Consider the following 24,937-nt stretch of genomic DNA (forward strand, 5'->3'; position numbering starts at 1 on the left):
TGTTTGACGTGTCCCGGGGATTATTTTGAGTTTATTTTCAATTATGGAAATTATTTATTACTGTTATTGTTATTGTTTTGATTATTATTGTGTCGGTTGGATATTCATTAGGTTTAGGTTGGAATTTGGAGAAGTTTTTATTATTGGGCTGAAAATGTTGGGGGTTTGTGTTTTTGGAAGGTGATTTTTCCGGAAACCTGAATCTAAATCCCATTATGTCGGTCGTTGTTGTTGTTTTTGTTCATCGTTCATTCTGATTGATAACTAATACCTGTTGAGAAAATCTACATCAGTATTAGAACTTTTGGCAGCATTGAAGACATAAAACCAAATTCGCTGCGTGAACTAAAACAGGTATAGAAAGCATTGCGATGACTGGATTATTCGGTGGCAAAATGTATTGCTTCAGAAGGGGCCTATATTGAAAGCGATAATATGATTTAGACGATGAATAAAGCATTTTCTATGAAAACACAAATTCCCGGTATATATTTGACAAAATTTTTGAAAAAGTCGTTTTCGGAAGAAAAAAGGGGGATTCTCCGGGCACCTTAATGAAAACAATTTAAAAAACACAGTGGAACACAGATTTGTGTTCGAGAGTTCCGCCTCAATTCTGACTTCGTCCCTACATTGACCTCAGAATAAATTTCGAAAAACGATACCAATACCAAGATATCAATAGCCAATTTTTTGCAGCCGATGGAATGCCAATTTTTTTCATTTGAATTAGACGCACGCCATTCTACGAGATTATTCTGAGTTGGTGAAGTCTCAGAACTGACCCATCTGATCATAGGATCCATTTGAAATTTCAAGAAATAATTTTTTTTTCTGTGAGTCATTTGTACCCATGATGTTTTACCCGCGCCGGAAAGCTTTTTGTTAAGTGGGCTATTATGAAAGTTCTTTTTTACAACCAGGAATTTTTATTCTGATGAAATAAAAAGTACAAAAATCAGGAAAAATCAGAATCATTTCAGTAAAATCAGGCAAAATGAATATTTGTCAGGAAATCAGGGAAGCCAAAAAGTCTGGGAAATCCTGAAAAAAAAAACCGGAAGGCTGGCATCTCTGGTCATTATAGTTATCCGGTCCGCACATTTATAATGCTTACATTGAATTAAATTCTCCTGATACAAAGGTACAGCAAACATTTTTTTTAACAATATGTATGATCATTCTAAATCGACTGAATAAGTTGTTCCAGATTGAAAATCCGAATTATTTCCACAACGCACACATATTTCGATTTTTTCAAAGGAGTGCTAGATAATTTCATGAAACAAGAATATTTGACAAATTTAGGAAAAAATAACGAGATCAAATTTAACACCTTAAGCCCAGCGTCGGTCCCTGGGGGCCGACGTTGAGCTTTTTGGTAGGAAAGTACTGATTGACGAAAGAAAATCGGATGTTTTACAAAATGTGACTACTTTCTAGTCGAATTACTGACTATTATCTATTTATAATAGCAGTACCGGTAAGTTTCATCGTTTTTTTTTTAAATTAATGCTTTATTCTGCAAAAATGGTTACAAATTTAATATTGAAAGTATTGCCCATCGCTAGTCACAACTTTTTCCCATCCTTCCTGCAATTCACGGATCCCTTTGCGGAAATAATCGGCCGGTTTGTCGGCTAACCACGAATCGATCCAATTTATGAATTCATCAAAATTGGAGAAGTGCTGGTTAACCAGGCTATGTTGCATCGATCGAAAAAGGTAGTAATAGGACGGAGTAATGTCTGTAGAATATGCTGGGTGGGATAGGACCTCTCATTTCAGCGTTTCCAAGTATGTTTTGACCGGTTTCGCGACATGCGGCCGAGAATTGTCGTGCTGCAAAATAACTTTATCGTGTCTTTGCTCGTATTACAGGGCGAACACGAAATTATTGCGACACCGAAAATGTCATGCCAATTTTCTTATAATGAATCAAACTAAAATTTTAGGGTAGTTTTATACATATATTTACTTCAAAAATCAAAAGAAAAGTTAATCGATAGAGCCTTGAGTGTAAAATTGAACGCATTTTTGCTTGATGCCCTCCATCCAAGTCTTTACACTGTCATCCGGTACCAGTTTCTCAGTTTTTTCCATTTTCTTAACATGTCCTTCTCGTCTTTGACTGTCTTCTTGCTCTTCCGAAGTTCCCGCTTCATTATTGCCCAGTACTGCTCCACCGGGCGCAGCTCCGGACAGTTTGGCGGGTTCATGTCCTTTGGAACAAAATGGACAGAATTGGCCTCATACCACTCCAGGACACTTTTAGATTAGTGGCATGACGCCAAATCTGGCCTAAATAGCGGAGCTTCGTCGTGCTGCTGCAAGAACGGCAAAAGGCGCTTCTCGAGGCACTCAGATTTGTAGATCTCGCCATTTACTGTGCCCTTTGTCACGAAAGGCTCACTCCTCAGTCCGCAAGAGCAGATGGCCTGCCAAACGAGATATTTGGAGGTGAACTTCGACATTTTCTTCTTCTTAAATTTGTCGTCCACATCGAACTTGCTCTTGCCGGTGAAAAACTCCAACCCCGGAATTTGCTTAAAATCGGCTTTTATATACGTTTCGTCGTCCATCACACAGCAGCCATACTTTGTCAGCATCTTCTCGTAGAGCTTCCGTGCCCGTGTTTTAGCCGTCGATTGTTGCCGCTCATCGTGGTTTAGGAAGTTCTGTACCTTGTATGTATGTAGTCCAGCTCTTTTCTTTGCATTCTGAACCTGAATCTGAATATGCGACATGCCGATCTTTTTAGCCAAATCACGGCTTGAGACGTTGGGATTTGCTGTTCTCCGGTCCCGGTTTTCTTCCAGCTCCTTTACCGTGGTCCAACGTCAACCGCTCCTGGAACCACTTCAACACACTCTGAAGACGGTTGAATGGTGAATTTTCAACATTTTTCCCAACTGCCGGTGCGACAGGTCAGGAAATTCCAGGTGTTTGGAAAGAATTTGTTCTCTCGACTCGCGTTGGTTCACCTCCATTTTCGTTGAATCGAAAAATACGACTTCGAGTTTGACAGCATGTAAACAATGCACATCAATGAGAAAGTGTGCAAAATTTGGTTGATTTTTACCCAATGGTAAAAAAGTTATGTTAAGTTATGTTGAATGTGTCGCAATAATTTCGTGTTCGCCCTTTATGGCCGGTTTTCCTTCAGTGCACGGCTCAAACGCATCAATTGTCGTCGGTAGAGGTCCCACGTGATGGTTTCATTCGGTTTTAGTAGGTCATAGTACACCGCACCCGGATGGTTTCACCAAATAGACAGCATAACCTTCTGGCCGTGAATATTCTGTGCGGCCGTTGTTGATGCATGGCCGGGGTATCCATACGTTGCCCGTTGTTTAGGATTGTCGTAATGAACCCAATTTTCATCGTCAGTAACAATTCGATGCAAAAAAAACCCTTTCGTTCGCGTTCGACGTCTCGTGGCTAGAGATGCTAACCTTCCTAATTTCCCAGACTTTTTGGCACGTTTCCTGACATTCTGACAAACACCCAATTCTGTATGATTTTTCAGAAATGATCGTGATTTCTTCTTATTTTTGTACTTTTTACTTTATCCGAATGAAAATTATCTGTAAAAATATACTGGGATTCATGTCAAAGTTTTCCTGATTCGAAATGAGAACTGCCATGGCTTCAATTCATACGGCACCCAATATCCTATTTTTCGGATCATTCCCATTGCTTTTAAACGATCGGATATGGTTTGCTGAGCTACTCCAAGTGTATCTGCACGTTCTTGTTGCGTTTGTGACGGATCTTGATCGAGTAAAGCCTCCAATTCTTCATCTTCATACTTTTTTGGCGGTCCGGAACATTTTTCGTCTTCCAGGTCAAAATGACCACTTTTAAACCATGCAAACCACGTCTGACACGATCGCTCAGTTGGAACATGGTCACCATAAACTCTCGTTGGTACGAAATTCAACATATTCGAAGTGGCAAAAAACTATGTTGTTTACGCTTCAACTTTTTGACATACACTGCAAAAGACGCGCAATGACAGTCTGGAAATTTGATTCACTGATATAATAATCAAGTTACGCCATCTGTTGTAAAACCGAAGAAATATATCGGTAGACCTAATTCAATAAATATCTTTGGGGACTGGGACCGACACTGATAATATGCAAACGCTCTTGATGCGCACTGAATGGAAAGCGCAACAAGAAAAAATCGGGGCTTAACGTGTTGAAAAACAGCATTAACTTGTATGATATGTATGTACCAGTATCCGCAAAGAAATTGATGAAGCAAAAAAAAAAAAAGAACAAACAAAAACACCGGAAAATAAAATTGTTCTGGGAGGATAACTTTTTTGAGATGTGTGAAAGATGGCGAGAGATTGTAGAATAAAATTGAGTATGTGTGAGTTTTCCTATAAAAATAATGCTTTGTTTTACCAAAAATCAGCACGAACTTTCCGGACAACCCAATGTGAGCTATCCTGATTTCTTTCTGATTTTTATTTTCATTCTTCCTGATTTTTTAAAACAATTGTTGCCAACCCTGGCTGCAGTTGTTTTCTGAGGCGATTCATTCTACGGCACAAATCTAATTTTAGCCTCAAGCTTCACATCATGATGCACACCAAGAGATGTATTTCTATTGATTTCAAGTAATAACACTGAGCAAAAAAAGTAAGAAATTTCACTGGCGGAGAAAATCTATACCAATCTGTGCTTTATGACGAAAATCTGTATTCTGTACCGTACAGGATCTGTACGAAAAATAACGAGAAAATCTGACCTTTAAAGATAAATATGTACGTATGGCGAACCTAGTCAAGAGAGAAAATCTTATTTCTGACAATCCATCGAAATGGAACCCTTCAAAAGTGTTGTAAATCACTATAATACTGAAAGAAAAAAAAGCATCATGAGCCAAACCAAGTGAACAACCATGGTGCTCCACCAGCCCAGTCCTAACTTCGCACTGCCATTGCTGCCTGTGTCTATTGTTCCCGAAAGTTCCCCTTCGCGCGCCTACTCCACGATAGCGGATGTTAATTAAAAAACACTTTGTAATATTTTAGCACTAAAATGTGCAGCTTCCGCATTATCCCGAACTGCATCTGCTGCTGCATTCCCCCGGCGAGTGGCGACGCGACCATTCCAGGGCCCTCGCGAACAAAGGACAATCTCTTCCAGGCCGAAAACTCAGCCAGCCTCGTTCGAAGGATTCCACCGGGGAATCCTAACCGTGGCTGGTTCCTCTAGTTGATGGCGGAAGTGGTTTAGGTCGAACGGTGTGCTCCAACCTTCACGTGATACAATTTCCCCGCCCGCAGGAGTCGCGAGTCTTATCGTACGTGCTACCAATTTTCACCATATTCGGAGTTCCGCTGCCATAGAGACTGGCACGGGCAATGCACATCGTATGATAGCATACGTGGGGGATTCGGCCCACTTTTTAATGGCACAGAGGGCCTCTTTCGAGGCGGCAGCAACAATGCAAGGAAAAAAAAACAGTGGCGGTGTCGGCTATGATGAACTGCCTTTTTCTGCAGTATTTAGCTTGCAGTCAGTGGTTCGCCCACGCGGTGTGATGCGCTACACCAGGAACGACAGAGGTGTAAATACGAATACTGATCCGATGGGATCTGGTGGAAGGAACTAGTATTGTCGGGGAAGACTGTTTTTGTTGCGTTCGCAACTAGCCTATAACGTAAGCTTATCAGGGCGGAATGGTGAGCCAATATGCAACGGATGAAAGTCATGTATTATTAGGTTTTTCTGTGAAAGAGAAACATGTTCGGTTTTATTCTTACATGTACACTAGAGTGCCAATGAAAATTGCCATCTCGAATTTTCAAAGGGAACTTGATTAAAAATGTTGATTCCCACGAAAAAACTACCCTATGCAAAATATCAGGTCAATCGGACTTCATTTCCTAGTGTCGCACAGCCTTGACGGCTGGTTTTTGAAAACCAAATAAATCACCCAAGGAAATCGGGGTTTTCGATTTTTTTTGATGTCAAATGTCTTCAAATTGCATGAAACGTCGAATTCTAATGTCATTTCGAAAAAAAAATTGTCATAAATCGACACTCTGGGACTTTTCGGGAATACGAGACAAAATGTTTGGTTTAGGGTAAACTGACCAGACGTCCTGCGTTACGCGGGACAGTCCCGTATTTCAACAAAATTTCCCGCGTAGGATTACGACCCGCGAAACGTCCCACATTTGGTAAAAGTAACGAAAATGTCCCGCGATATCAATATATTTCAGTATTACAATTTGATCATGTTGATCTTCTCAAATGGATGAACCTCAAAATAAAACTTTGATTTGTCAGACTGTTCAAGAGCGCTTCCAATGCATTCAACGATTAATACGTTGAGCTGGTTTCATCGCACCGACAGTGGACTTTTTGTTTAGAGAGTGTCAACAGGAAACGACAGCAACAAAATCGGAATTTTTATAAAGATTTATTTTTAAGATTTTAATAAAGATTTATAATGATTTTTATAAAAGGCCCCTATTGATGTTGTATGTTGGACAGGAAGAGGCAGGGTTGTATAAACGTAATATTTAAGGAAAATTCGTTCCATTAAATAATTTTTTGTAGTTTTTTTTTCAACGCCATCCGAAAATAGTTCATTTTTTAACACTTTTTAACACTAAATTGGATGAAAAATGTATTGAAATTTTCGAGCATTCCATTCGTTAATTTGAGGAAAATTGTTGAATTTGAATCGTGCTTGCCAGGCTTTAATGCTCTAACTGAGCGAGTGATTTTCAGGCGTAAACAAAATCTAAACCACCGAAAAATCTCAACTGAATGACGATACCCAGAAAGAAATAATACAGATCAGGTTTAATTGCAAGGGCACATGTTAAGTGTTTCACGAATAAATGAGACTCGCTAAACTATGGTTTATGTTGACATAACGTATATACATAACGTTTTGTTTTTTGTGTCCCGCTTTAGACCTTTGACCATCTGGTCACTTTAGTTTAGGGTGAAAATAATCATCCCGATTTTTTATATGGAACTTCGCGCAAAATGTAGAATATGTACACGATAAAATACCCAATGCAAAATATTAGCTCAATCGTACTTCATTTACTAGCACCGCAGACGTTAAAATATGAGTTTTTTTTTAAATCGAGAAATGTCTTATAATTGCATGATACGTCGAGATTAACAACGTTTTAATTTTAATTTATTTGGCATGAAAAAAATTTCTTTTTTTTTAAACCCCGATTTCCTTTACCTCCTCCCTTGGGTGATTTTTCGATATTCAAAAATAAAAACTCAAACTTTGCCCGCTTTGCGCCACTCTACCTCAAAGTTCGATTGAGCTGAAATTTTGCATAGGGTGTTTTTTCGAGGTGGTAAATATTTTGTACCGTTTTGTCTCATATTCCGAACAGTCTCGAATCTCGAACACTTCATTTTTGAATGTAAATTTACTGATCTTTATCAATAAGCATTTTCAAAAAAGTGACGGTCAAAACCAATGATAAAATGTTAGCGTTAGCGAATTCTGTAAAAAAAACAAACATTGTTAATTTTTCAGTTTTTGTAGTTTTTTCAACTATTTTGTTTGCTGTTTTCCTGTTAAGTGCTATAAAAGGTAAGAATCTACTATAAATGGATGAAAAAAAATCTGTTTTATACAGATATCTTCATTAAAATTAGCATTCAAGTAGTGTTCAGAATTTGAATCAAATTTCGATGCATGCTTCAAATTCCGAAAAGAAGATGTTTGAACACACTATTTTCAAGCAAATACAGCAATAGTTCACAAATTAGGGTACAATCCAAAAATATATAAAAAAAATCTAAATGACTTTTTTTAAAAATGCATATCTTTTGAACTACTGGACTGATTCAGATGATCCATTGAAGCTAATTAGACGGCTCATTCTTTGAAAAAATAATAGACTTGCAGAAAAAATGGGTTTCCCACGTTCCTATCTTCTGTCCAATAAGCTACCGCAACTAAACAAAAAAAAACAATGTCTGATTTTTGGATATGTTATGTAAAAAAAAACACGGCTTTGAAGAAAAAATATAAAAAATGCAGCGTCCTTGGTCCCTAAGCCATGTAAACTATAAAAAACCAATACAATCAATAATTACGAAAACAAACTTCAAATTTCTGCGAGAATAATATTTTTTTCCAAAAAAGACTGGCTTTTTTTTTTATCCAAAATATATATTTTATTAAGGCTCATATGGCGTCAGCCTAACGGGGCCGGGAGTTCAATATTTTGACAATGTTTGCCTTATAACTATGTTAGTAATATGTAACCGATTACTCGCGGTTGACTCGAGGTTAGTATTACAAGTGTTCTCATAATTGGTATGTCGCAGTCTTCGATGCTCTGTACGTGTGCCCGACACGGGATACTTCCTATTGGGATGCAGCTGACCATTAATCAGCAACGCCCCCCTAGTCTGTACCCCATATCTAGCGTGGTGCGTCTTTCTCGACTCGAGGAATCCAGGATAGAATGGCGGCGCAATCATCAGCTCGTGTAGAGTTGTCATGAGCGGTACAACCTTTGGCTCTTGTTGAATGATCAGTGGACTGCACAACCTTTGGCCCGTGTGTCTGTAAAGAGTGTGTGTATGTATTGCCGCGACTAAGTAAAAGTTTATCGATCGGATAGGAGGGATATGAAACGGGGACACAACGAAGGAAACATCATTAAACGTTGACATCGGCGTTTCTGAGGAACAGGTATAGATGAAGCAGAAGATCAGGATCCCGGCTACCTAAGATATCCCGGACGGGGATATCCGATTGTCTGCCTTGTGCTCTCAGTGCTCTAGAGAGCTGAGAGCGAGCAGCATGGAACCGGATACACGACCAGACAACATGCTCGATGTCGTGGTAGCCATCGCCACAATCACAAAGATTGTTTGCTGCGAGCCCAATGCGATAGAGATGCGCGTTTAGGTTGTAGTGATTGGACATAAGCCGAGATATCACGCGAATGAAATCACGACCTACATTCAATCCCTTGAACCATGCCCTCGTCGAGACCTTAGGGATAATCGTGTGTAACCAACGACCGAACTCATCACCACTCCACATGCGCTGCCAACTTACGAGCGTATACTGACGAGGAATGTGGAAAAATTCATTATAAGCAATTTGCCTTTCAAAAAGTGTGCCTTCTAAAGCGCCCACCTTAGCTAGCGAGTCCGCTTTCTCATTCCCCGGAATCGAGCAATGAGAGGGAACCCATACTAAGGTAATCTTGAATAATTTTTCGACCAAAACACTCAATAGTTGTCTTATTCTAGTTAGGAAATAAGATGAGCGTTTATCAACCTTCATTGAGCGGATTGCCTCTATTGAGCTGAGACTGTCTGAAAAAATAAAATAGTGGTCGATGGGCAATGTTTCAATGATCCCTAATGCGTAATATATCGCACCCAGTTCAGCGACATACACGGAACAAGGATCTTTGAGTTTGAAAGAGGCACTGGAATTTTCATTGACGATGCCGAAGCCAGTGGACTCGTTTATGAATGAACCGTCAGTAAAGAACATTTTATCAGATCCAACTTTCCCATATTCTGCCGAAAATATCGGCGGAATAGAATCGGAGCGTAGGTGATCTGGGATTCCATGGATTTTTTGTCGCATGGACAGATCAAAAATGACAGAGGAATTGCAGAAGTATGGGAAGCAAACTTGGTTGGAGATGCCTGGTGAAGGGTGCACGTCGTGGGTAAGGTACTCATGGTATAAAGACATAAAACTTGACTGAGGAGTCAGTTGGAGTAGATTTTCGAAGTTATCAATCACCAATGGATTCATGATCTTGCAACGGATGAGAAATCTGTAGGATAATTCTGTGAACCGAAGAGTAAGCGGGGGTACTCCTGCCAAAACTTCGAGACTCATCGTATGTGTCGAATGCAAACACCCCATGGCTATACGCAAGCAACGATATTGTATTCTCTCCAGCTTGAGAATATGAATCCTGGCAGCTGATCGGAAGCAAAAACTGCCATATTCTAACACTGATAATATCGTTGTTTTGTACAACTGAATGAGGTCTCCTGGATGGGCACCCCACCATGTTCCGGTAATTGTTTGAAGAAAATTGATTCTTTGCTGGCATTTCTGTTTCAAATACGCAATGTGTCTCCCCCAGGTACACTTAGAATCAAAATATACACCCAGGTATTTGAAAAACATAGAGTGTTGGATCGTTTTGCCGGATAGGTGAAGCTGGAATTGGGCGGGTTCGTGCTTCCTAGAAAAAACGACCATTTCAGTTTTCTCCGTAGAGAATTCGATACCCAGCTTGAGGGCCCACGTGAACAGATTGTTCAGGGTATATTGCAACGACTTTTGCAGAACGACGGGATTAGTACCCGTGATGGAAATAACTCCATCGTCTGCAAGTTGTCTCAGCGTGCAGTCTCTAGTTAGACAATCATCCATATCATTGACGTAAAAACTGTACAAGAGGGGGCTTAGGCAGGAGCCTTGTGGTAGGCCCATAAAACTGTAACGAGAAGATTTCGAGCTGCCATGAGAGAAAATCATGTGCTTTTCTGACAGTAAATTGTACAGGAAATTGTTAAGAATTGGTGAAAGTCCACGATTATGAAGCTTCTCTGAGAGAATTTCCATGGAAACTGAATCAAATGCCCCTTTGATATCGAGAAAAACGGAAGCCATTTGTTCTTTGCGAGCAAATGCGATTTGGATTTCAGAAGATAGCAGCGCGAGACAATCATTTGTCCCTCTACTTCGGCGGAAGCCAAACTGCGTATTTGACAGCAAATTGTTTGTTTCGACCCACTTGTCCAAACGAAGTAGAATCATTTTCTCTAACAATTTACGAATACAGGATAACATTGCAATCGGCCTATACGAGTTGTGATCGCAAGCCGGCTTGTTGGGTTTCCGTATGGCTATCACTCTCACTTGTCTCCAGTCATGCGGGACAATATTCAGCTCCAGAAACTTGTTGAACAAGTTCAGCAAACGCTGTTTTGCCAAGTCGGGAAGATTCTTCAACAAGTTGAATTTAATCTGGCTTATTGGCTTTAATTTATTATATCGATCATATAAATCGGTGCAGTAGTTCAAAAGTTATGATTAAAGAGAATGCATTTTCGCTGTTCGGAATTTGAGATAAAAGTGTTCGGAATGAGTCAGTGACAAAAATGGTGTTCGGAATATGATACAAATGTAATTGAACTTTTTTTTTGTTTTTCACCATGCATATGTATTTGTAAACCAATTTTTTTTTGTGTAGTCAAATGAAAAATAAGGCTCTATTATATCCAAAAATCAAATTAATTTCGCGAAAAAGTACCATTTTGTGTAATGAGACACTGTTTAATGGCCATCAAAGCTTAAGTGTTCGGAATTTGAGACAAACGGTATCGGATTATAAGACATTTCTCGAATTTTATGGACGATTTTCTCCCATACATTCATTGTACACCTGAGGTGATCAATAGAATTTTTACTCACATTCCCTCCAGTTAGTGTCAGAGTGCTGGAATGTTTTATGTGATAGTCAATGGGAAGAAATTGTTTGAGAGGTTGCGAAGGACCAAAAAAATTATGAGAAAATCTATTTTTACGTGAGAAGTTTGAGAGAAAAACTCCCATACAAATGAAGCACAAATTTCTGCATTTCTCGAGAATTAATCAAGCAAATGAAACAAAATTAGGCATATGAAGGTTCAAGGGTGCAATAAATAATTCTATGGTGGATAGACACTCCACCCCCTCTCTAAGTGGGGGCTGTCATACAAATGAAACACGAATTTCTGCATTACTCGAGAATTAATCAAGCAAATGAAACCAAATTAGGCATATGGAGGTTTAAAGATGCAGTAAATGATGCTATGGTGGTTAGACACTCCACCCCCTTCTCTAAGAGGGGGCTGCCATACAAATGAAACACAAACATCTGCATTATTCGAGAATTAATCAAACAAATGAAATGAAATTTGACATGTGGAGGTTTTAGGGTGCAATAAACGAATCTATGGTGGTTAGATACTCCTCCCCCCTCTCTTAAGGGGAAGGGAATGGCCAGAAAACATATTTTAGTGGCCAGAATTTATTACATATTTTAGTGGCCAGAAAACTAACTATAAATATCTATAATAACACTTATATTTTTTTTATGTGCAACTACCATTTGAAGAAGAGAAATCACATTTGCACGATTTTTGTTATTTCTTAGCTTCATGTTATTCTTATGATTTTCAACAAATAATGAAACACAATTCGTATCGTTTTATTCTCTCTTTATTTCGGAATATGCTGCTTTTTATACTTTGTAAATATCACTTCTATTTTCGTTTTTACGAGCATTTTCACAAACCTCGATAAATTTGCCGATTCGGCCCGGTATTCTTCGCTTAGGCACGTTCTTTTCGCCGGTACTAAAAGGGTTAATTGCAGTGTGCCTTTTGTTTCGATCTCTGATATTGCTATGGCATCTATATTATAAATGTGTTCCAGGCAACCGAATGGAAGAATAGAATATGCTGGATATTTCGTGCACCCCCAATCCATATCCCATGATAAGATTTTCTTGGGATCATCCTTGCCCGCCGCAGGTTGTATCGTGAAATTCCACTGCTCGGATATGCTTTATGATGGAAGCGAGGTAATTTGAATTCTCAACTGTCAGCAGCCCTTCCCGCACCTACACTTCTACCACAAAGCAACAAGACACTATCATTCCTTCCCTTCCGTGAATTCCCGTGCTATTCTCAGAACTTCGCTACTATCTCTAGTTGCAAACGGCAGTGCCGTTTCCTCCGGCTCCGGAATTTCCCCAACCTGTGGCACCAAACTAAGAAACATGTGTTATGCTACTGTACCGAAATACTGCTCCTGATAAAACAAATGTAGCCCGAAGGGCCTCGGATTACCCACCCACCTGGTTCATATCATCCCACAACTAGCATCATGTTGACGAACAGAGTTTGACAGTTTAGAGTTGCAGTGCACACCGCAATCCACCGACCCCCCCCCCCCCCCAAAAGGGTTCCATTTCCTCTAACAAATTTTACCGGCTTCGGAATTACACCCCGAAGGGGCATCCAGGGCTGAATCCAACCCACGCTGCGTGGAAAAATGCCAACTCTGGGGTTTTGTCGGTCTTACTTGCTTCTCAGCCAGTGACAACAGAAGGCACAACACAGCAGCGCAATCATCTTTTTAGTCCTCCCCCGGAAACAACGCGCCCGTCACGAACTTTTGGAACTCATTTTCAACAACCGGCCGCGATACCCCGTGACCCCTCTATTCGTTCCACTGGATTTCGAAAGCTGTCGGTCGTATGTGATGAATGGTGCCAACCAACCCTTCTCCCCGAGGGCACATGAATGCTCGAACTCTTCTGAAGGACGAAGCGTCGGAGGAAACTAAAATATCCTGCGCCCAAAGCGCGCCCGGTCCCGCAATTCACCCAGCAGAATAATAGAGCCAAAAAAAAAAAAAGAAAACAGTGTAACAACAGCAAGGGGCGAAATGTGTGTACATACACACATACACTGCTAATGACAAACCCATTTCTGGGCGCAGATTACAATGGCATATGTTTCAATTTTTTGACAGAACTTTTCACTTACAACAACAAGCGCGCTCCGTTGTGGACACGTCCCCCTACATAAACCCAAAACTGTCATTGCTCCGCGCTCGTAGATTAGTTTTGGTTGGATTATTTTCCACAGTCTTTTTTTTTTGTAATTCCGTGTTCGTCACATATGTAGCAAGCCTTCCAGAAGTGAGTGGGATGTTAATTTAGCAGTTGAAACCCCTCCAGAGGTTGCAAATTTTTAGTGAAACGATGATGACGAGCACCGATCCTGCCTTGTAATGCGGCGGACACCAGCTTCGACGACGAACCCTTCTCGAAAAGTTTGTCACTCATAATTCCGAACGAGTCCCGGCGGAGTTAATTACATTTGGTTGAACATGAGTTTTAAGCTCTGCATTTTTTTTTGTGTTGAGAGTTTGAGAGACAAATTACTGTCCCGTAGTATAGAAAGTGGGTAAATCTATTACGGCGGAATCCCTGCAGGAGATAGACCAAATGAAGTATAAACTCGTGAATTTATTCCTTTGGAGGTTTTAGAAGGACAAATGGAAGGTTTAGGGGGATGAAGGAAAATGGTGATTGGACATTGAATAAATCGAGAACTAATCAAGTGAATGGAATCAAACTGTGGAAGCTTTAGGGATCGATAAACGATTCTATGGAGGCTCGACACTCGTCCCCCCTCTCTAATGGGAGGCTGCCATCAAATGGAACACAAATTTCTGCATAACCTCAGAACTAATCAAGCAAATGGAGCCAAATTTGGCATGTGGAGGTCTTTGGGGGCACGAAACGTTTCTATGGTGAATCGACACTCCTTTCTAAGGGAGGGGTGGGGTGTGTGGGGGCTACCATACGAATGAAGAATGAATTTCTGCATATCCATGCATTTCCATGTAACGGAGAAACATGTTATTCGGAAGTGGTTGAAAAATCTTGAACGAGAATTGAGTCTTAGAATAATCTGATATTGAAATGACGAGTTTTGGTAGTAATACTAGGAATTTTATAGTAAAAGATAATTTTGAAGGTAGAGTAGAAGAACAATCAATGAACAGTTCTACGATTGGACTCATGAACGTGCGGTTAGTAAGAAAACGTGAATGTGATAACGAAAAAATAATTTGGGCGGGACGAAGTTTGCCGGGTCAGCTAGTGTATGATATATATTTATCATCAATATGATTATAGGGAAAATTTAACTGAAATTATAACTGAGCATATCAATTTATTTCTAGCCGACACGTTTTCAATGGTAAAATCAATGTATTACAGTGGATAAGGATTTTAAAGAAATACATCGCTCTTTACATATCTCGGTAGACAATCCAAAGACTTCATTACATCAGCAAAAGTTGGTTCTTCTGAAATGTCACTCACAGTTCCAGATGACGTCTCGATGGAAATATTTGCAGCGGATGCCGATGCTTGGACACATTTTTGCTTAATTCCCATCGACGTGACATAAGCAATGCAGTCCATAAATTTACTGTATTTTTTTCAAATATTTATACTGCCGTTCCACGCATAGTTGCCCCATGTTCTTTTTGACAATTTTCACTTTTCTTCATAAAACGATGTTTTTATGACTACTCTACCGGAAAAACACAAAAAAGATATAGTTTGTTCCAAGCTTTTATAAAAACAACATCAAGCTCAATTGCACCATGTTGATATTGTATTCATAACTGTCTTACCCTATATTTTTTGTAGATCCATATCGAATAAGTCGGTTTAAATACAAGAATTTTATTTCACGCTTTCAGCAGGGCTAATGTACTTATTTTTGGTTTAGAAGAATGAACTAATTCTCAAACAAATAAAAAAAAAGTTTAACATAACACGTGTGAACCTTGTTAGCGAATGCCTAATAACAACGAGATTTATATTCTGTAAAGTATTGCAGATTATTCCCTTCTACATAAAACTATGTTTTTATGCATTATCTATCGGAAGAACACTAAGAAACGTATTGCTCGTTCCCAGTATATCAAAAAAACAACATCAAGTTCAATTGTCTCATGTTGATATTCTAGCCATAACTGTTCCACCATGATTTTTTACGCCAAGATTGACGAAAAAATTAGAGGAACAGAATGCGAAGTCAGAAATTTTAAGTGATTTTTGGCATGCTGTAACTTCGTGAAAAATGAACGCATATCGATCATTTTGATCATTTTGAAGCTAACCTAATCAATCGGCTTTTTTTTTGGTTCCAAGAACGTTTCTGTAGGACCTTCCCACACCGAGATATTTCAGTTTGAATGAAAAATTACTGCTTCGTCTTTGATGATAAATAATTCAATAAACAACCATCGCACCGTAAATCGAAAGGCTGTTTTGAAATCTCCAATAAATTCTGCACGAGGATATTTTGTTACTTTGACGAAAAAAAATTATTCGAATTTTTTGCATCGATTTAAAAAAAGTGCCAAGAACAGGATTTTCATAGTGCTTTACAAAATCCACTGTAGTTCTGCAAATATCGCAGTAAGTTTCAATGTTTCCAGGCAAATTGTTAGCCTAGTGTATTCGCTAAACATCTGTGAACGTTTCATATTGATACGTTCAGCCGTTTTTTCTAGACGATTTTTCAAAGTTTGGAATAAATTAGAGGAGCATTTAATCGCAAATCGTACCAGAAGTATAAAATCATACGCGACTCTCAGAATGAACGATTCGTAACTTTCGTCTTTATGAGTTTGTGGGTAAAGAGTACGTGTATGTGTGGAAACGCGTATGAATATGTGTAAGTATCATCACTCCTTACAATATTTGTACCTACAAACTCATGAAAACGAATGTTACGAATCGTTTGTTCTGAGATTCGCGCACGATTTTGTACTTCTGATACGATTGCGATTAAATGCTCCTCTAATTTACTCCGAACTTTGAAAAATCGGCTAGAAAAAACGGTTGAACGTATCAATATGAAACGTTCACAGATATTTAGGGAATACACTAGGCTAAAAAAATGCCTGAAAACATTAGAACTTACTGCGATATTTGCAGAACTACAGTCGATTTTGTAAAACACTATGAAAATCCTGTTTTTGATCCTTTTTTGAAATCAATGCAAAAAATTTAAATAGTTTTTTTTTGTCAAAGTAACAAAATATCCTTGTGCAGAATTTATTGTAGTTTTCAAAACTGCCTTTCGATTTGCGGTGCGATGGTTGTTTATTGAATTATTCATCATCAAAGACGAAGCGGTAATTTTTCATTCAAACTGAAATATCTTAGTGTGGGAAGGTCCTACAGGAACGTTCTTGGAACAAAAAATAAGCTGATTGATTAGGTTATATGGATTTGCTGTTGACATGGTTGGAAAAGAATTGTGTTAGTCCAGAATATTCGTGAAATAACGAAAAAAAAAAGATTTTTCATTTCTTCCCGATATTATTGCCTACTACACCTACACACACACACACCAATATAAAAATATGTGCGTAAAATATTCCTATACCTGAAAGCTGTATTTTCAATATAATGTGCCTCCCATCGATATACGTTGATTTTTCACGAAGATACAGCATGTCAAAATTCACTTAAGGGGGTATTCTAGTCTAGAAATCTGAAAAAATCGAAATTTTTTTTTTACCATATTTCTGTAGTTTAGGCATTCAAGAATATACTCTAGAAAGGACTTATCGAAAATCCTATTATTTACCTAGTTAGAGCCATCTTAGTGATGTGGTATCTAACCTGTTACGGCCATCACAATGAACTTCAAACGCGTTTCTCTCGGAACTAGTTTTTTTCTAACTGGCGTACACGATATCTCAAGTTCTACTGAACCGATTTATGTCAAATTTATATGAAAATAATCTGCATACATCTCTCTATCGCATGAACCAATAAAAAAATTATAACTTTTTAATTTTACTATTTTTAAAAAATCGGTAAACGCAAAAAAAACGTTTTAAACAGCATTTTTGTTTTCAAACGGCCGCCATTTTGTTAAAACCCATGTTTTTGACTTGTCCGAGGTTCATGCCGTAGCGACATCTTTACTGATTCAGAATCTGTTCGATTTTTTTGTTTCAGATAACCAGAAGGACTGGAATCGTGTACGCCATGGCACAACTTTTTTTTGAACACCCTCACTTCACCAGCGTGTAACTATTCTAATTATGAATATTTTTTTTCCGTCCTATTTTTGTTTTATTGTTGAAAGATAGATAAACGAATAATGATATAATGAATAGTAAAAATATTCTTTGTTTTATTTTTACGGAGTTCGAAAAAACGTCCGAAATTCGTGTCTCTACACTAGAATACCCCCTTAAAATTTCCGACTTCGCACTCTGTTCCTCTAATTTTTTTGTCGAGTGTATATACTATACTATATATATTATATATACTATACATATTAGGTACAGAGAAAAACACTGCGATCTTATTCATTTCAGATTGAGTTCAGACTCTATGATGTATTTAGTTATTCACCACCTTGAAAATATCACACACAGTCATTATTTTTTGAGCAAATTTAATGCATGAAAATTTGTTTAACCGTCATACATTCGCTATTATCTGAACGCTATATAAACGTTGTATTTCCATCACTGAGTATCAATATTGTTAATCTCATTATTATTATTTCAACACTAGCCTTATTTATTCAACGCATCAAGCCATGTCTAATAAATTGATTTATGCTGGAAAAATTATCATATCTTGATTAAATACATAAATAATTAATAACAAAACATCGTAGTTTTGATTTTGCGCTTACATATTTTTCAATTAATATTTTTTCGAATGTATCCATTGATCCATTGATGTTCCCCTTAGTATTTTTGACCTTTAAAAAGTCAGCCCAGCTAACGAGCACAATTAATTTACTGAATCAACCCAGTTAACGAGCATGTGCTGTAATGCTCTATATTGTATTCGTCTACAGACCGACATAAAAAATACAATCCGTTATTTAATAGTCATATTACTATTGGCTGCTCCATTGTGGAACAACGGAATCTTATTATTGAGCCACTCTTTGGACCGCAGTTTTCGATTTCTGAACACACACACACACACACACACTTTTTCGTTAACTTAGTAAACGATTAAAACCACCCACGTTCCAAAGAGCGAACGTTTTCCACTATCCAATCCGATGAAATTGACGTTCACTCGGTCGCAGCCACGTTTATTGCCGGGATCCTCGGAGCAATGCGCTGCTTTTGTAATTGCATTCACCAACAGCGCAGTAGCAGTTCTCGATTTAATGGCAAAGTGCGATGGGGAAGTATCATTTCAATTAAGTTGCTGTACGATTGAGTCAATATAAATGTTGATGAAAGTGGAAAACTTTCTCTCACATACGAGCACATACAATCACGCACGTATCAGCCACACTAGCACATACAAAGACACATGTTCCGGTTACACTCATCGGATGGAGCTTTTGCTCTTCTGCAACGCGATGTGTGATCCCAGCGCGCCGGATGGGTTCGAGCTGAAACGACCGAGTTGAAACACGCCACACTGGAAAGTACCGTAACAAATTGAACCATACAATTGCATTATCCACTGTAGCGACATCCCTTCTCTGCATTGCCGTACAAAATGCACTAACAGATTATCTAATGTCGATCAATGAATTTTGTTTTTGTTTTTTCAGGGTCCCCAATCGGATGCAACCTCGGTAACCCTGCGGGGGGTAACCCGCGATCTCACCGGGCAATTCCAGTGCGAGGTGTCCGAGGATGCCCCACTGTTCCACACCGACATCCGGCAGGCTCGGATGCAAGTCGTCGAGCTGCCCAAACAGGACCCCCTGATGCAGCTGGACAAATCCCACATCACCACGCTGGACAACTTCCGGGCCGTGTGCACGGTGGGAACCTCGTTTCCTCCGGCCAACATAACGTGGTACATCAACGCTAAAAAGGTAAGGACTAAAACTGAAGGGGAAAAAAACGCAGAGATACTTAAATACACATGCACGAATGAACCCCTAAAACATCCGCTTTATCGTCCCGGCAGGCCGTTTGAGGTAATAAAGTGGCTCGATAGGGAAAATATCGCTTAGTGGGTGGAAAAAAATCGCTAAACGCGTCCGAACGCCCATCGAGTGTGTGTATTTCGTGGCGCAGCAGCCAGCGGCGGGACGGGGGGTTGGATAAAAGGCTGGAGTCGACAAAAATTGCGCCATCCTCCCAGCGCCGGAGTATGTGACACCAGAGTCGGGTGGTGAAACTTCCCGTAAAAAAAACGTTTCGGTTATTTACATATTCGTCTGTAACCAAAATCTGCACCGGCGGAAGGGATTGCTGGAAAATTGCGCATAAATAACTGATGTATGAGAATGGTTTTAGCCTTCCATTTTTTTCGCGTTTGTATTGAACGAAGATGAGTGATAACTTGCTGAAACATGTATTGTTTTCAGGGACAATATTGACTTGAGCTAGTTGAATTCAGTGAATTTATAAATTTCATCGCTCGTTCTCGCCACCCCTTGCTTCTTTTTTTTTTATAAAATTTGTCGTAATGGAATGTGAATGACTGTGAATACAAATTATACCAAATTGGAACTTTTTATCACTTTCAAGGTCTAGTGGCGAAATTTCCAAGCACTCAAATATTGAATATTGGAATGCCAACAATGATGAAATGGAAGGCCATCTGATTCACATACCCACGAATTGATTCGCTGCTACCATGTTTGCACAAGGTTCTCCGGTATACTAAGTAAAAAATATAAAAGGCGTGAATTGATTGCAGAATCACCGGATCCAGGGGGAACACTTAGATAACAAGAGCCGGCAGATGATCAACACCTCGAGACCGAAACGGCTTCTCATGCAGCATGCAGCAGTGACCAGGGTTACCACATATAGAGAATATTTTGTATTTTACAGATTTTTTTCGCTAAATTTCAGATACAGAATCTGTGTATACAGAATTACAGATTTTCAGCAAAAAAAAACAAAATTTACAGATTTTTGTTTAAATTCAATTCAAAAATTGAAATTATTCCAGTTATTACCTTGATTTATAAAAAATTTGAACGCAACGCAACGAGATGGCTCTAATTGGAGGCAGTTGTTTTGCGAAATTCTGAGCGACTCGAAGAGCTTAAACCGTTCTTTTCGTTCAATGTTAAGTATGACCATAATCAATCCGTCAATCCTATATTGACTCATTTAAACGATCCTATGATTAAACCGATTATGCCGTTCCTAAACAACGTTCTACCGCTCGTCAATAACGCCCTTTTCAATCAGAAAATTCTCAATTTTGCGAACTTTATAATGATACAAGAATGTTATTGTTGATCATGTTGGGTCACTTATGTTTGAAGAGTTACGTGCTATGATTCGCTGATGCTGACCTTGATGTGAATTATTTTGGAGACTTTCTGAAGAAGCCTGAGGATGTTTACATTGGTATCGATGCAAGAGAAGCAGAAAAAGGATTGGATGCAGCTAGGAAGCTGACCTTCAGATCGATTTATCGTGACTTCTATATTGACCTAGTGGAACAGATTTCAAAGTGATTTGATTTCAGCGATCAGGTTATCAGAACTGCGGCCTTGATAAACCCTCAAAATTTCTTCAAGCCGCAAAACCTAAATTCCCTCAATTCGTTGAAGACAAGGGTTGGATAACTAATTCAGGCTACTCAAGACGAATCTTATAGGGCAAATTGAATGACTCAGATACAACTTGGTCCTAGCTGTTAGATGTCAAAAGGCGTGATGAGAATTTTTGTATCCATTACTAAGGACACTTTTTGATAACATTCACCCACAATTACAGACTCCATTTTGAAAGCGAAGAACTATGTATCGGCTCAAGGAGGAGGTTCAAGATGAAATTGACGAAAAAATTAAAGGCAAAGTTGAACAAAACCATGTATGAACATCATATAATTCAGAGGAATCTGAGAGAACCTTTACAAGATATATTCGGTTGTGTTGATACGACTTTCAACAACCCCTAAATAAGAAAAATAAATTCAAAATGGAAATAATCTTTATTTTTATTTTTTCTCTTAATTTTTCGATACAGATTATTTATACAGATTTTTTTGCTAAAAAAACAGATATGCAGATTTTTTTCAGAAAATTTTATAGAATCAAATGTGGCAAGCCTGGTAGTGACCTACCCAGTATAATGGAACGGAGCCCTTAGTCCGGAACAAGATTCCGAATTTGCAAGTTTCACACGTGCACCTGGAAGTCGTATAGAGCCTAAAGAAGATGCAATCTATCATTTATTGTGGAGCTGATGTTCTAGGTGTACTTTTTTGCGTCTATACGATCCAATAGTACGAATAATGAGCAACGAAGCTCTCTCTATCTTGAACAAATATACCTGAAGCAATGCGTAGCAATTAGGGAGGCAGAAGTTGAAGGGAAGTTCAAAAATACAATATTACGACAGTGGTAGTTGTTGGGCAGAAGTTGAGCTTGCGCGGCAAAAAGATAGCGAGAACTGGGGTACTCTCTGAAAAACCAAAACCAACTTGGATGCGAGGTTTAAGAAGGTCGATCGAAAATGCTCCGAATTAGAATCGTTTGACTATCGCAACATTATTGGGAAGGTCGATCGCGAAAATCGCCTCGATAAATGTTTTCTGGCGAACTAGATTTTTTTTACTGTTCGCGAACGGTTTGCCCATCTCTACCCAAATGTTATGCAAACATGTTGTTCATTCCCCACAGTGCAAGCAGCGAGTACAATCTAAAAACGTACCCACGTTATTAGTTAAGTTGTTCACTTGTTTTGCTAACTTTACTGTTTGTGATTTATATAACAAAATTATGGAATAAACTTCCCATCTGATGGTATATACATATATACAACATATATCGCAATAATGATTCTGCGTATTATGCGTTTGAAATCCCTTAATTTTTCGTTACATTTTTCGTAGAGTGACCCCCCTGAATAGTAATCAAAGACGCTGTCCTACGTCAAAAAGTTTTCCAAGGTTGGAAGAATCGAAAGAAAGAAATCGATTTTCGCGATTTTCGGGTACAAAAAAATCGATCCAAAAAAATCGAATTGAAAAAAAAAGATCTTCTAAAGATCGATCCAAGATCGCCCAATCCTAGTTAAAGCCTTAAGACATAGATCATTTAGAAATGTGGCACCTCATTTTGGCGATAGTGGCGCTCCCAGTAGGCGGATATGCAAATTTGTGATAGCGTGTTTGTAAACGGTTCTGCCCGGTCTAGTTTAAAACTAAAGTCTGCTTCATTTGATATTGGAACAAATTCTTTTGCTCATTGTGGCGCTCCTAGTGGACGGATTTGGAAACTTTTTTCACCCACGTGTCGGGAAATTCATTACCTTTCACCATGTATTTATGTCATAACACCAAACGATAGCATTTTGTAAACAACCGCCATGGAAGCCGAACGGAGAGATAAAATTGTGCACAGTTTTCATGAAAATCCATTGTTGTCGGCATCTAAGCTAGCTAAACAGCTTAAAATGCCCAGAAATACCGTATGGCGTGTTATCAAGCAGTACAAGGAAACATTGACGACGGCTCGGAAGCCGCATTCGAAGCGTCGGAGTGGAACTGTCGACTGGAAACTGCGTGGGAAAGTCATCAAGGCCATCAAGAGGAATCCCAATCTTTCAGACCGCGATTTGGCCAATAAGTTCCAGGCCGCTCACAGTACGGTGCGACGAATTCGTCTCCGGGAAGGAATAAGGTCATTCCGAGCCAGCAAACAGCCAAATCGGACGCTGAAGCAGAACAATGTGGCCAGAATCCGTGCTCGAAAGCTGTACGACCAAGTGCTGACCAAATTCGACGGATGTATTCTGATGGACGATGAGACCTACGTGAAGGCGGACTTTGGGCAAATCCCAGGTCAAAAATTTTATTGGGCGACGGCTCGGGGGGATGTACCTGCAAAATTTAAGTTCGTGTTTGCGGATAAATTCGCCCGCAAGTACATGATTTGGCAGGGGATATGCAGTTGTGGACAGAAAACCAAAGTCTTTCTCACTGACAAGACAATGACATCAGAAGTCTACAAAAAAGAGTGCCTACAGAAACGGATTCTGCCGTTTATTCGTGCCCACGACCGTCCAGTAATGTTTTGGCCGGACCTCGCAAGCTGCCATTACAGCAAAACGGTTATGGAATGGTACGCAATTAACGGGGTCAGCATAATACCGAAGGACCTCAACCCCCCAAACTGCCCCCAGTTCCGGTCGATAGAGAAATACTGGGCAATCACGAAGCGGAGGCTTAAGATAAAGGGAAAACTTGTTAGGAACATGACTCAAATGAAGAACTGGTGGAATCAAATCGCCAAAACGGTGGACGAAAAGGGTGTGCGCCGCCTAATGTGCCGTATTACGGGAAAAGTACGAGAATTTCTTCGAAACAGCAATACATATTTTTTTAAATTTTTTTTTATGAAAGAGTAAAGAAAATGCTACATTTGTATGAAAAACAAATTATGAATTCGTTAATAAATGACTGAACTACACGCAATTGTTTGTGTTCCAATATTAAATGAAGCCGACTTTAATGTGGTTCTCAGATATTCATCACGCAGAAAGATAATTTAAAAATAATTGTGCACAGTCATCTCCAAAATAAAGCTGGAAAAACTGTTGGATTAACCTGCAAGTAGGGTGTCACGAGTGATGTCACGTCGGAGTGAAACCCACGATCATCAACTGCGGTTAAAACACTGGATGCAACATATTGTGCGGTGAATCCATTTCCTAGGAGACTACAAGTATTGCCGAGAAAGTAAACAACCTAACCGAACAACAGTCGGTCAGAGCCAGTTATAATCCGGAATCGTAAGTTGTTGGACCGAGTGTTGACCACATTCCAGGCGTCGAATTCTACGCGGCTCCTGCCCACGATCGGGTTGCTGGCAAGTTTCAAATTTCATATTCAGTGGCAGAAAAACCGTTTTTGTGGCCATTGGAGGATCATGAATTCGAAAGTATACAAGAGCGAATCCTTAATGGTTCAGTTACGTTTTGGTCGGATCTAGCCAGCTGTCTCCACACCAAATGAACTCAAATTGTTCTCAGATCCGTCCAATGGAGACGTATTGGGTGTAAATGAAGCGGAAACTGAAAATGAAGGGAGCGGCCCCAGCGACACTGACCCGATAAAGTAAGATGGAACCAGATGGTCAAGACAGTGACAGAAGATGTGCGCCGACTGATGAGTATAACATACAGATACTCAAAATGTACACTTCCTTACCGCTTATGGAACTCGTGGACCGTCGCGATTGGAGTTCTATGAAGCGTACTCGTCATTAATAACGTAGATTTTCATTCAATCGAATTATCCAGAACAAAAATCGACGAGCAATGAAAAATTAATCTACTTGCAGAGAAGGGTAGTCGGTTTATATTAGGTTGG

General features: G+C 39.3%; 1 protein-coding gene across 3 annotated transcripts in view; it reads left to right on the forward strand.

The window, feature by feature from the left end:
• Positions 1–24,937, forward strand: part of LOC129764827 (uncharacterized) — a 576,657-nt gene that overhangs the window by 544,001 nt on the left and 7,719 nt on the right. For all 3 annotated transcript variants that reach the window (XM_055764341.1, XM_055764359.1, XM_055764351.1), the window contains one exon: positions 19,197–19,466. In XM_055764341.1, coding sequence (XP_055620316.1) covers positions 19,197–19,466 — 270 coding nt within the window. The remainder of the gene's footprint in view (positions 1–19,196; positions 19,467–24,937) is intronic.

Source organism: Toxorhynchites rutilus, chromosome 1, assembly GCF_029784135.1.
Source record: "Toxorhynchites rutilus septentrionalis strain SRP chromosome 1, ASM2978413v1, whole genome shotgun sequence".
NCBI classification, from domain to species: domain Eukaryota; kingdom Metazoa; phylum Arthropoda; class Insecta; order Diptera; family Culicidae; genus Toxorhynchites; species Toxorhynchites rutilus.